Raw genomic sequence first — 14,480 nt, 5'->3', positions numbered from 1 at the left:
ACATTTTCCTTTAGAGGGTGTGGCTAGGGACGGGCTTTACGGATAGAGCTATTTTACGTTAATGAGCCCTATTGAGAGACTGTTTATGTAATGGAGATCTATTGAGAGACTGTTTATGCAATGGAGATCTAATGATAGACTGTTTATCGAGAGACTGTTAATGTACACAATCAGCATTAGGACTGTAGGACAGATACTTCTACACCCATCCTACACGCTCCAAGAAAAGATGAACATCATAGGCAGGTGCAGTGCCACTCTTTGCCACCTGTCTGGTATACCTGCTCCCGCATTATCCTTTCTGCTCTTTGTCCAGGAACGAACTGGCCTTTGGCGCTCTATACTCTCCTACTCTCCTGATCTGTTGCTCCTGCATTAGCAGATGCCTGGCACCGTGCAATGTAAGCTGACATGCGTATCAAGTTGTTGGCGGGACCTACTTCATCACACAGCATATGGCCTTAATGCCAAGCCCACCTTGTGATCAGCTGTGTCCTTGGCACTCAACTGGGACCTGGGTACCTTCATTCCAGGACAATCTAGTGTCTCACTATAGAATGACAGGAGTCATGCTGTACCACCGTATGTGTCTGGCTCAGTATATAATGAAAGGAGTCAAGCTGTACCAAGGCCTGTGTCTGACTCACTTTATAATGATAGGAGTCATGTTGCACCACGATCTGTGGCAATGCATTTGTGCGAGTAATAAATTAAATGTCCCTAAATGGCAGTTCGGAAATGTGGTCACCCCTAACCCCTGGCAGCTGCTGTGTCCGAGCACAGGAGAGATAGAGAGGTACCTGCTCCTGCTCCGAACGAACAACACATTGCTTGGCTTGAGTGCTGGGCGGCTGCTTTTTTTTATATATATATATAAGTTCTCCATTTTGAAACAGAGGAGTGATAGTCAGGCAAGCAAAGGGTCAAAAACACGAACATCCTGCAATACTGAATGCGGCTCACAGTAAAGGACTACAACAGGGTGCCAGCAGAGAGCATTTCCAGATTTTTAAATATGGCGCCAGCCCAAACCCCACCTCCAAGGAAACAGCCACACCTCCAGCCATCCATCAGAGCTACGCCTCCAGCCACGCCCCTAGTGATCGTCCTATGGGATCATACAGAGCGTCGAGGACGGGTAAGTATAGGTCTCTTGGAGAACTTGCGCTGGCTGGCAGGCCACTGGTAGCGGGACCCCAAGACAACCCAAGGCACCTAGTTTCGCCCTCCAGCAGCGGGTACTCAGAACGAAGCCTCAAGCAACCTGCACCTGCACATTTTTTTCAATGACATCACAACAAAGAGACTCAGATATACAAGATTTTTTGTGTTGTGACAATATGTATTCCTTTTATTAATGTTACAAAATGTAGTAAAAAAATAACAATTAAATTATATATCCATATAACCAGCTGTCATATGGCACCCCTGTATCGTATATTATAAAGGCTTACAAGGCACCACACAACAATTAAAAAGAATGGAAGTTATCAGAGATTCCAATGACTGATTTTTGTTGCACAGTGTAAACTCAGAAATGTTAAGGCAGGTGTGTATGTGCAAAGTATAAAATTACAATTTATAACTGGTATTGACAACTGACACAGTTCCGTTTACACAGTGATGTTAAATTCCAAGGGTTAGGTAACCTGTGGACCTTCAGCTGTGGGAATGCTGCAATGTTTACACTCCATGAACAGTCAGAGGGCCAAAGGTGGACCAGCCATGTATTGAACACAGTATCGTGGCCATATTCAGACAGAAAAGCTATATATATGGCCCCATGTGTAGATACGGCTGATTTATTTAGAACCCCTTCGTCAGATATAAGATGTTGTGGCCAACAGTTCCTACTTTACATGAGGGTGAGATAAATAACAGCATAGGAAGTCAGTCTTTCTTGCAAAATCTTTCTTCTTTTAGAAAAGTCCATATCAGGTTATTGACAAGCTCAGGCTGGTCCTGTTGGAGCCAGTGGCTGGCTCCCGATAATATGGACAGCTGGAAATAATTCTTCACGTATTCTCTTGTGAGGTCTGCCATGTCAACTTCTACAAAAGCATCGTCTTCTCCCCATAACAGCAAGGTTGGCATGGTCACCTGGTGGCTTTTTAAAGGCAAGCACCTTTATTTGAATAATAACAACAAAATATAAAAAAAAAGTGTCGCTCATTATAGCAATAGCTTTATTACGTTCATATAATATATACTTTTAGAATTTCCCTTTCCATAAGCTAAAAGATTTGTATTCTAAACTTGAAACATGATAAGGCTGCCTAGCGTTTGCCATCAAGCTGACGTGTGAAAAGGGAATCATGCTGTATTAGGCTTCGAAATTGTCTTGTTTCTGGTTTATGATGTTAGGAGCTCCATCAATGGAAGCAAAGATGCTTGGCTATTATAGCCAAACAATATCCCCAAATGACAAAATATATTGTTCCTGGTACCAGCTACAGATCAGTGATGTTCTAAATGTGATCTACATATGATCCCGCAGCTTAGCATGTCAAGGCGGCTAGCATACCAGGTCTTGATCCAGGAAAAAAAGAATTGGAAGGTAGATGCCGGGCAGTTCTTGATTAATGAAATCAGTAGGCAGCCATTGAGTGGTGAACAAGCAGAGTTTCCAAACGAAACAACCACTTGTTCAGCAGAAATCCAGTGCTCTGTGAAACAAACGTTCACCTATCCCACGACTGGCCCTTAAGGCAGTTCTTCCAACCTTTCCTTGAAAGGGCTGTGTGTAGTATCCCTATGCCACAGCAGCTAATAATGTCTCCCCTACACTAATGCTTTCTAAATGCAGATCTATGAACAATTGCAACTTTTACTACAAGCCATTGAAGTACTGCATGGTTGGTAGGAGTTAATATAAGATGATTTGTGATTTAACACTTGCTTCTCACCCGAAAATGTTCCGATAATGATTGAATGGGCCACTCAGAGCTCCAGGTTGGGAAAAAATATAGAGATAAGCTTCCATGTCATCTTCTGTCAATTGGCAGCCATGCTTTCCAATACCAGTAGATTTACTAGTAAAAAGGTCTGCGAGGACCTGCAGATGAAAATCACAATTTTAACCAGCAACACAGATAAACTGCCCCTCTTTTCTTCGTGCATGGGCTGGTTTTAAAAACACTTAATTTGATGGATTGTGTCTATAAATCATGTCTAATCAAGAGACAAGGCAAGGATGGAAGTAACAGCCTAATATACTGTATAAAGCCAATGCAATTTCATTAAGTACAGTTTGCATTCCTAATGGATTTGGGTCTTAAGGCTCATGAAGACTGTGTCAATAGGTTCTTTGCACTAAAGAGAGACATTGTATTAGAGTCTGCAAGAGAGTTTCAACTTACCAAGTTCACTTTCTATTATGAAGCACTGACCCTAAGTGTCTCCTACAAAAGGAGCAGAGGCGGCCCTGCTTACTGAATTCCTAATGCAATCATTCAATTCTCCAGAACCCTCGTCTATTTAATTTGAAGCCTAATGGGCAAACCAAACATCTCTTGCAGGGGAAACTCACTGAGTTGGCACTTCACGCAAACCCCAATGATACTGCATTGAATTATGTCAGGTACAACATAATTCTTTTTTCAGACTCTCCTATCTTACACGGTTACTACTTAATACATTTGAATTAACCGGCACATTATATACAGGGATACATTTAAAATCCAGGTGTCCCTCCAAGCTGTGAAAAAAAAGAAAATCCATGTGTTTCTCTTTTAGAGGTCAAAGTCACCGTTTAAATCACTTAAATAAAAAACATAAACATGCATTATTCTCCCCACGTAAAACACACTTTTCACTATAGAACAATAAAAACAATGTGAAGGCCAGTCACAATGACTGGGGAATGTCCAAAACACATTATGTATAACTGAAGTGAGCTGTAATATGGATATGAGGAGAGATTGAATTTGAGTCTCTGTTACTGTGTGATAAGTCTGATCAATGATGTTTGTAATGCAGTGTTCTAGATCAGCTCACCTTGTAATCATTTACAGAATACATGAGTTCAGGAAACCAAGGCATTTGGAAAAAGAAGTAGTAACCAGATTTAATCAATTGTGAAGGGTGCCGTAGAATATATTCTGAAACAAAAATGCCCATGAATTATTATAATTTTTTTTTAAATCAATGTTGAGGGACAATATAAAAAGGATGCATTACAATGTTTGGATAAAAACAAAATAATTAGCCAGTTTCTTAAAAAGATTTTACTGAAAGGGGACGTGCACATCTAAGAACGCAATTCATTGCCATGTGTGATATCCTTTCACTCCTTTGTCATTAATAATGTGACTGCATTAGAAAGGATCTGTTCAGATGGAAAACAACATAACACGCTTCATTGGTATTATCACTTTCCCTGCAATAATGTCAAGAAAGTATGGGGCAATGTAGTAAAAAATCTGGCAAAACATTCAGATAAGATCATTTTGTGTATGATGTATGCATTTTTTTAAAAAATTATACATTTTTGCAAAACCTGAGCTTTAATTGTACTTTCTGAAAATGTACTAACCATGGATTAAACAATTCATATTTCTAGAATAACGCAGAATAACAGTATACTATATACAATAATTAGTAGATTCCACTCCCCCTTAAGAGGTTTAACATGAATGTTATAGCGGCTAGGAGCATGTTAAGCCTACACATTCTGAACCATTCTGTCACTCAGTAAAGTAACGCAGGAGTCCTGGATCGTTCCCTCTAGAAATAAAGTCAATATTTATTACAGCTGGTACACAGTAAGCAGATGCCTTCCAACATCAGGTTACTGTAAGGTCAATGCGACCAGAACACGTAACAAAAGCAAGAAGAAGTCACAGCCATCACACATTACAACCAAACACACAGAGGATCTGCTAGGCTTGCAAAATGGAAAATAGTCAATAGCGGCCCGTTGTGCGAAATATTGAAGGGCTGTCTGTTTTATTGTAAAAATGACCTTAAGATAAATAATTTGCAGCCAAGGACCTTGGAGGTCCACACGTTCACCAAGGGACCTCAACCACAGACACGGTGAAATATTGTTTTATTATTGTTTTTTGAAGAAAGTATTGGCATGCCTGTGATACATTTATTTAACAGATACAGCTACTTACAAGTGATGAGCACTAAAGAAGACATTAATATATTAATTAGAATCTGACAATCAACAGGGGGAATAGTAAGCAACAAGATGCCATCATGTCTCAACACTCGTATTCACACAATATTAAATCACTCTACATTACACAATAAATACCGTTGTGTTAACCCTTCAAGTCTGTTAAAAGAGCATTGGTGTTTTTTCTTTTAAACTTTTATGAAGACTGACACATTTTCTCCTTTACCCACTAATTATACGTTATTGTTCTGTAGTTTTTGTTCAGACCATGGGCCAGGCAATGGCCTGGAAATGTATTCTGTGTTTGTCCCAGCCTGCCATTATACATCAACATTAAGGCGATCCTATAGTTATTAATATAAATTTTGCCATCACTTTGTAGAGCAGAAGCTTCAAAGCTGAATATATATAACCTTGAGAGTTGGTGCAAAAATATAAAAGGCTGCAGCTTCCTTTGTAGGGTGTAATTTTCAATAGTAATGATGTACATAACAGAAGGTCTACAGCTTGAGGACTGAGATGATGCTATCCTTGTGTTGATGAAGGTCAAAATCCCAACTTCCATATTTACCTTTTAAAATCACTAACATATATTTTAGATGATAATAATAATAATAATAATGGCTATTCATATAGCAAAACTAGCAACTGTTCTGGTATTCTGACACCAGGACTTTGTTTACCAATCATTACCGTTACAAGACTTACAATTTGGCGTTTTATTTGAAGACATGAATGAGGCAGTCTGATCCACTAGCTAATGATGCAGAACGTTTCCAACTCACCTGTAAACACAGTGGGATGTGGGAAACTCAGGATAATCAGCCTGGTCACCATCTCTGGGTAGCATATGGCAACCAACCAAGCAATCATACCACCCCAATCATGGCCAATTAGCACACATTTGTTGTAGCCTATACAGACAGATAATGGGAACAGAAAAGTCAATGATGTCCTAGATACAACCATTAGTTAATTTCAGATGAAGACATAGTCTAAAGATACAAAAGGAATGTGTATCATACTCTTTCTAGTTCACTTTCTTGCTTTCACTGATTCCAAGACAGCGCTTCAGAGGGATAATGTGTTTCTCACTGGCTGCAGTGACTGCTTAGATGCAAGGGGTACATGGACCTAGCTTTACAATAAAGTACTTTAGCGATATGATGGAAATCTCTATAAACTAACTCTAATTCCTTATTATTATTAATTATTTTTTGTGGTTTACTCTGATCAGTTCTACCACCCAAAGAAAAGGGAGTAAGGAAAATGTGTCAGAGTTTAATATTGGAAAATAGCCAGTTAGAATGTTTTATGATACTGCAGGCTGTGTTACAAACCTGCCATAAAACTTGATGGGAGAATATAAAATACCTACTATTTATAAGCTAAAGCACTGCGATGCCAAAAATAGCCAACTACATCTACTGTTTAATATTAATGTGAAGAGCTTTGGTGCACATTATGCAAAATTAGTCCAGGAAATGTTCTGAGATGATCTGATCCATGTCTCACAACACAAAAATACTCAGCACATTTCCACGAGTGTATAGGTCAGCAGGACATGTCATGCAATTTTAAACAATTGCAAAATGGTTCAAAAGATAAAAAAATGTGCAACTTAATTTTTGAGCTTACCCAAAGAATCCATAATGTCTTTTACATCTACAATGATGTAGTCTATTTTGTAGTTATCTTTACAGGAAGGTGCATCCGTTTCCCCATATCCTCTTAAGTCAAGAGCCACCACCCGATAGTCCCTTTTAAATTCACGTAACTGATAGCGCCAGGAGTACCTAGAATCAGACAGCACAGAGAGGTGTTAAACCTAAATACACCTCTGATATCTGAATACTGTGGCAACATACAAAAAAAAAATGTGGTCATTTACACAGGTCACACTACCATAGAGCACATCGGAATAAATCACAAGATCTGCTTAGGGTCCACACTGAAGAGTGCAAAATCGGCTTGAGCAACAGGGCACGTGCCGGTCTTTCAGGACCATTCATCTCAAGAAATTCTGAAGCCATGCACTTATACTTTCTAGCCTTACAAAAACTGTTCAGAACCTTCTAGTCCAAGAAAACTGACGTGTCAGCAGTTTTCTTATATAAGCAGAAGGACATGCAGAGCTGAAAGGTTTTCTGATGTACAGGACCTGAAAATACTGCCTACATTTGCCCGTTACAAATGATACTGCTGGCCTTTAGGAGAAAAGGGAGAGATTTTTGATTTATTCACCATTGACCGTGATGTGGGTGATGTGGCCCATGTATCAAGAGATGAGTTTGTAGTAAATATGAAAAAGTGCATTAGAAATGCAAGAGTCCATTCTGCACCTGACTTTAGACTAAAAAACCTTAGATTACAAAAACTGGCAAGTACAATTAGTCAATCAGTAGTGTGAGAACAGAGCTACAGCTTCTCCGAAAGGTAAAACTTTTATTTATTTAACATGGTTTAAGAATTCTTCTTGGTTGGGTTCTTGGTAATGGTTGTGCTGGATATACAGTGAGCTATCACCCAGCATTGAAGGGATTTCAGATTTACTATCGACATAATAAAGTCAGAAGCTCAGTTATATTTATATCCAATACTTCATTGATTTCATGTCGTCCAGTACAATCCAAAACTAATAAATTTAATTGCTTACATATATGGAGGAAGAAAATTACTATTGACACAATGTATACTATATGGTTGTCCACGGACATCACAAATGAGTCCGTATAAATCAGTGGTGCACAACTCTAGGGCTCAGTTTTGGATATTTCCAAGATAAGATAAGGGATACTCAAAATTGATGAGGACAGGGAAGAGGTTTCTGGCCTCTCCTGTAATCAGTGGATTCTTTCCCACCTCGTTTTCAGCTTCTTCGTGCAATCCCTGAGCACTTCCAGAAAAGGGAGAGAAAGTGCCCTGGGGAAGCCTGAACAACGGACTGGAAGCTCTATGGGGCGGCGGGAAGAAGCCTGAACAATGCAGCAGACACAGGTTAGAAAACCTTAATATACCCTTATCCAAAATACTTCTGTATCAGATAAGGAATACTCAACCTGTACTAGCTTTCAGGCAAAGATACACAAAATTCCCAGCTTGATTGTGGCCCTCAAAGACTTGACTGGAGCGCCACATACAAACTGCCACATGATGTTTCTTTGCAAACCCACCATTTAAAGGACAATAAGACACCGAATAAATAATATAAGAATATGCAGATTATCATACCAAATCAATGATTGTTTCCATTTCTTTCTCATTTACCCTTAATTATTTAAAAATTACCAACATCAAAACATCAGTGAGCCACCACCATGCTTCACAGTGGGGATGGTATTCTTTTCGCTATAGGCTTTGTTGACCCCTCTCCAAACTTAACAATTATGGTTGTGACCATAAAGCTCTACTGTGGTCTCATCACTCCAAATTACAGTGTGCCAGAAGCTGTGAGGTGTGTCAAGGTGTTGTTGGGCGTATTGTAACTGGGTTCTTTTGAGGCATTGGCGCAGTAAAGGCTTCTTTCTGGCAACTCGACCATGCAGTTCATTTTTGTTCAAGAATCGTCGCATTGTGCTCCTTGAAACAACCACACTGTATTTCCAGAGCAGCCTGTATTTCTCCTGAGGTTACCTGTGGGTTTTTTTTTTGTATCCCGAACAATTCTTCTGGCAGTTGTGGCTGAAACTTTCTACCTGACCGTGGCTTGGTATCTAGAGATCCCCAATTTTCCACTGGCATTTTCAAGGCTTTGGATATCTTTTTATATCCTTTTCCATTGTTATAAAGTTCCATTATCTTGTTACACAAGTCTTTTGACAGTTCTTTTCTGCTCCCCATGGCTCAGTATCTAGCCTGCTCCGTGCATCCACATGGGAGCTAACAAATGTGTTGACTATTTATACACAGACACTAATTGCAATTTTAAAAGCCACAGGTGTGAAGAATTTACCTTTAATTGTCATGTTAGCCTGTGTCACCTTGTGTGTCTGTAACAAGGCCAAACATTCAAGGGTATGCTAACTTTTGATCAGGGCCATTTGGGTGATATCTGTTATTATGATTTTTTAAAAGGGGCTAAACAACTATGTGATAATAAATGGCTTCATATGATCACTAGCCTTAAACAAAATAAATGCCAGTATTTCATATTTTCTGCCAGGGTATGCAAAATTTTACGCAAAATTGTGTATATATATATATATATATATAAGGAATCATGGGCTACCCTAAAACAATACTGTAATATTTTCTAATAAATATGAAAATAAATTATACATTTACCAGAATTCTGGAAACCCATGAAGAAGAAGCATAAGAGGTTTCCCTCTCTCTCCAGCAGCTACATAATGGAATCGTAGTCCAGAGTCCTGCAGATGGAGATGGAACACTGTTACCAACGATGGAGATATACAGATGTGTAAAATATACGCAAATTGTGTGCTAAGAAATTTTCTTGCCGCGTTTTTATAGTTTCAAATTTAAAATTAAAAATCCTCGGTCATCAGCAAAAACATAACCTTGGCTTCTATGGTGACTGTCTATGATTACATTTTGCACCTCCGAATTGCTCTTTGTAAATATGGTAAATGGTGTCATTAGGCAATGAAGATATACAATTATATATCTTGCTGTTATGGTTGATTTTATTATCTCCTGCTGAGTTCATCCTGGTTGAAATCCCTACCTTTTTACCAAAAATACTCAAGATCATCCTTTTGGGCCATAAAAAAAATAAAAATTCAAATTGAGGCTTGACTTTCAACATTTGGTCCAGAGTGCTTCATCTCACTATGCATATATACGATTTTTAAATTGTAGATTCAATTACATAGATATATTTAGTATACACAACTATAAAATGTAGGATTTGTGCCACATCCACTTCAATATAACTGACTGGGTAGTGCAAATTCTATGGCTCCCTGTGATAGGAGTTGTTTTTTCTAAGTCTCTTTACTGTTCACACAGCTGTTATCTGCTTAAGGTTCTGTTTGCACAAAGCCATAGTGTCACAGATGCAGGGTCTGCTCACGGCGCTTGCTTGACTGTTGTACTGGTATTAATTGGAAGCTCTCCTGGAACGATTGTCTGCATACTTCATGTCCAGCTATTCTGTGCTCTTGACTGTGGGCATCTCACTTTTGATATCATCACATAAAATAAAAAATCACTTTTAATCACATGAAAGCGTGTCTGGTGTTACATTATTTTGGATTCGGCACTATTTTACTGACTTCAGGTATTTTCTCTGTCAGTTTACACTCTCCCAAGCAGCTGTCACTTTATATTCACTGCTCATTTTTACTACATACACTCAATGTGTATTTGCCCTGTCTGTACCAATTACCTGGGTCCTACTTAATGCACTCACTAAACCTCCTTTTCCCGCTTTTGTACTGGATGTATAAATTTGCCATGCCACTTACCTCCAATGTATCCCTCCCACTGAAACCAAGATTATTTTATAAAACCTTTATTTTGATTTAACAATATGTAAAACCTACTTTGTATGTAATTTGACATATTTTAACTAGATATTTTATAAGAGTACTGTGCTTTAAGCAATTCTACCCAAACATGTGATTTATTCACTGCGCTCTTACCTTAAAGATGGTGCTATGCATGGATAAAGAGATTAATTCATTCATTTTATCATAAAAAAATGTAGGTCAGATCCCAATTGTGATTCTGTAGGAGTGTGAAACTGTGAAAGCCTTAAGGCTGAAGTGCTGTTCTTTGAAGTTGGATCCATGAGGAAGAGAGGACTATGTGACTAGACTGTTAATAGAAGAAAGCGGTCTCTTGAGCCAGCCTGGTCAATAAAGAGCCACTGACTGCTGGCTAAGCATGCTGGGAGTTGAGGAGCAAAAGCTCTAAGGTTCTTACTCACTCTGCAAATGTTCACAAACTACAATTCCCAAGATGCTCATCAGATTGGGGACAGGTGAGCATTAAGGAAATTATAATTTAACCACTGTTAGAAGATATTGCTATATTTACATAGCTCCATCATATTCTGTAGCGTTGTAATCTTTTATTTCCAAATGACCAGATCTCTTACACACAGATCGTAGTTATGTGATATACGCCTGAAAGAACGGCCCTATTTACATCTTTATATCCGTTACACCATGAGTTACACTGCATGGACCCCAAGTATAGCACCCCACCACAGACATCTGCCGGAGAGGGCACCCCGTCCTCCCAAGAATTCCATTATAGGACTGCCCCTTGAACAAGCCTAATATTTTGTCTCCCTTTTTTGTTGCCATCCATGCGCTTCATGTCCCCAGGAATATATGTAAGACACATTTGATGTATACTAGATGTATGGCGGATCAATGCTTTGAAGAGACGTGTAAGCAATCCAAATTTTGTAGCCTCCTGCAGCTTTCCACATTACTTTATTTTAATAAAACAGAGATAAATAAATAAGGTTTTATTATTTTGAGAGCTGGGTACGGAAAGCATTTAAAAACAATATACTGCACCAGAACCTGGTATTTTGTTTCATATTTCTCTATTTTTCTCTGCTAAACAGTAAATATTTTGTATCCAGTTTCATTGCATCTTTGAGTTGGAAAATAAATATTTATTATAGCAAAGATTATATTCGCAAACACTGACCATTCCTAGAAGACCAAAAAAAAAGGTGCCACGGCAGGACTTCCAATAATTTGGTCTACTGCCCAATTTATTCTTTTATCCTTCGGCCAGATCTGTATGCCAGCTGTGCTTTTACACGCCACCTATTTTAGCTGTATTGGCTCTAGACTCAGAACTGTTTACAACAGTCGGCAGATTCATGAATCTTTTAAACAATGCACTTTATGGGATTTAGGTTAAATAGGCATCTGCAATCACGTAACCTTGAGCAATCTAAGAGAATCCCTAAGAGACACAATATAACGCCTTCTAATAATTTGGCCAAGTGTTAAATCCTTTCATCAGCACCAGCATCCACTTGTGATGCCAAATGGACAGATAATTACTGCTACGGTACAGTAATTGCCTCACTGAAAACCCATATTGCACATGTTTACAGTGAACTTGACTGCTGGAATTGTTATTCCATGAACGTGGCATTGAACAGTGAAAGAAGGTGACCTGCAAAACTGCTACGTGCTCGGGGACGGAAAAACACACAATATGCATGTGAAGACAGAGACACAGATGCACAAAATAATGGGATAATAATGCGATAGAAAATGCCACCAAGTAAATGATAGCGCAGCATAAGAAATATCACTCATGCAGAGAATGCTGCAGCAGACAGTAAAGGAATAATAATAATAATAATAATAATAATGTGTGTATATTATTCCTTATTGCAAACACTAGAAACAAAAAATAGTTATTTTGATCCAAAATGCAATATCTCTCCAGAAAGATGACTAAACAGAGAAATCTACCATGCGGTGATTCTATTATATAAAAATCCTTGCTTTCAAAAATTAACATTTTTGAATGAGTACTGATGGTTAATCTCCCCTCCGGCAGCCCAAGGGTTAAGGACGCCAGGGGTAGTCTCTACATTATTATGTAGTACGTATTGGTAGTGAGAGCTGTGTACCTGCAGTACCTTTGATAAAGAACACAAATTATGAATGATTGCGATCACCGAGGCAGATTCCAAATTAATGGGAGAAATCACAGCACAATTATTCAGTTATCGATCACATTGTGGGAAGCGATGTTTGCTATCGGCCCAGCGTGAAACGCCAAAGATGCTGCGATATAGTCTTCTAATATGTTTTCTTTACTTCGAAGAATCCAGTGATAGAATATTAATCAGTTGTGTAAGAAAAAAAATTCTTATGTCATTCTAAAAACACTGTTCCTGTGACAGCAAAGAGTTAATGTATTGTTATTGGATACAATGTAATCTATTGTCTGACGAGGGTATTGGCAGTAATAGAGAGTAAGAGACGCATCATGTATACATCAGCATCTCCAACATACAGACAATACCATACTGATTTACAGTAGTGAGTGAGTGCTCCATGTGAGTGTGCACTCAACACCCCACACCCTCACGAGTGACAATGCCTTTTAGTAATGCTAGAACAGAGACATATATAAAAAGCTATACATATATATATATATATATCACAGCTGGTGAGGCACTCTAAGATACCCCAGCAAGTGCAATAAAGGGGGTCACAGCACTTCTTAGCAAGGGGATGCAAAGCTGCATGGTTAACCCTTTCTAACTGCATTTACCTTGAGCCGCACATAGCAGTGGGTGCCCAGGAAAGGGTCGTTGAGGCAGCTGGGGGTGACGTCCCTGGGCACCCGGTGGAAGGTCCTCCTCGGCCCGGTGAGGATGCTGCAGAAAAGTTTGACGAGCGCAGTGCAGGCGCAGAGCACGCAGTATGAGTAGACCAGAGCCCAGAAGGCGGCAGCGCGCACACAGCCCGGCAGGGCGAGCATGCTGTGCCCGGGAACCTGCAGGAGAGGACACCCTCAAGTGGCAAGGAGAGCTGTGCGGGGGAAGTCATGGAAACAAGGGGAAGAAAGGCGGGAGGAGGGGATGGGGAGAGGGGGGAGTGACTAGAGCGCTCTGTCTGTGAGAGGGGGCAATGCCGCTGCCTCTTAAAGGAGACGGGGGACACTTGAAATTGACGCACTTGTGGCAGGCGGACGAGTTGCTACGGTCTGGCTGCAGTTCCTGCCATCCGTCCACCGTGCGGCCCGGGAATAAAGAGGCAGCGGAGCGCATCATTTACAGAAAGGAAATTCATGGAAAGCTCAGCAAGTAGGCCTGTGTGTCGGTTTGCGGGTACGGAAATGTTTTATATCAGAGTAGCCCAGGGGGGGTAATCGCCCCCCCCCAACAGGGAATTCAGACTGATCTCCCCTGATAGTTCCAAGGAAACCACACGAAGCTCCCCCAGCATGAGCGTCACATGTTGGAATCTTGGGGCACATAAATAAATAACACCTTTACATGGAATGCCCAAATAAACGAACACATACGTGCGCATCATGTTTCCAAACCCACGAAACACGGGCGCTCCAGCTGCCAAAATGTACCTGTGTTCCCTACGGCAAATACACGGGGGATTATGTACAATCTTCCCATAAGCATTTATTCCTTTGTCTGCCCCCAACTATCTTCCGTGCAGGAGTATGGGGGAGACCCGCCCTCTGCATACACCTGAAGTGTTCCCATTGATTTCAATGGGAACACACTGCTGCCGCTGATTGGCCGCTTCAGCAACCAGTCAGTGGCAAGAATCACTAAAACATGCCGCTGAGAGGAGCTGCAGCTTCTCTCTAAGTCTAAGGCAATGTAATTTTCACATGCAGGGAGATGTTTAGCAGAAGTCATCAGAACCCCTCCATGCAT

At 40.0% G+C, this 14,480-nt stretch overlaps 1 protein-coding gene across 1 annotated transcript; it reads right to left on the bottom strand.

Moving 5' to 3' along the window:
* Positions 1 to 1,321: 1,321 nt before the first annotated feature.
* Positions 1,322 to 13,610, bottom strand: EPHX4 (epoxide hydrolase 4). The gene is made up of 7 exons (XM_053470254.1): positions 13,352 to 13,610; positions 9,410 to 9,495; positions 6,764 to 6,921; positions 5,911 to 6,039; positions 3,997 to 4,100; positions 2,907 to 3,055; positions 1,322 to 2,125 (listed from the first exon to the last, which is right to left on the bottom strand). The coding sequence occupies exons 1-7, from the start codon at positions 13,559 to 13,561 to the stop codon at positions 1,891 to 1,893; spliced, it is 1,071 nt and encodes a 356-aa protein (XP_053326229.1). The 5' UTR covers positions 13,562 to 13,610; the 3' UTR covers positions 1,322 to 1,890.
* Positions 13,611 to 14,480: the final 870 nt, after the last annotated feature.

Source organism: Spea bombifrons, chromosome 6, assembly GCF_027358695.1.
Source record: "Spea bombifrons isolate aSpeBom1 chromosome 6, aSpeBom1.2.pri, whole genome shotgun sequence".
Classification (NCBI taxonomy): domain Eukaryota; kingdom Metazoa; phylum Chordata; class Amphibia; order Anura; family Pelobatidae; genus Spea; species Spea bombifrons.
The sequence above is the reverse complement of the archived record's forward strand: the minus strand, read 5'-3'. Positions and strand labels throughout refer to the sequence as shown.

Excerpts from the sequence above, each read along its gene's own strand:
- EPHX4 (XM_053470254.1), bottom strand. The coding sequence starts at position 13,561 with ATGCTCGCCCTGCCGGGCTGTGTGCGCGCTGCCGCCTTCTGGGCTCTG. Across the intron at positions 9,496-13,351 it reads ACTGCTATGTGCGGCTCAAG|GACTCTGGACTACGATTCCA; the intron begins GTAAATGCAGTT and ends CTCCATCTGCAG. Across the intron at positions 3,056-3,996 it reads ATTCTGTAAATGATTACAAG|GTCCTCGCAGACCTTTTTAC; the intron begins GTGAGCTGATCT and ends TTTCATCTGCAG.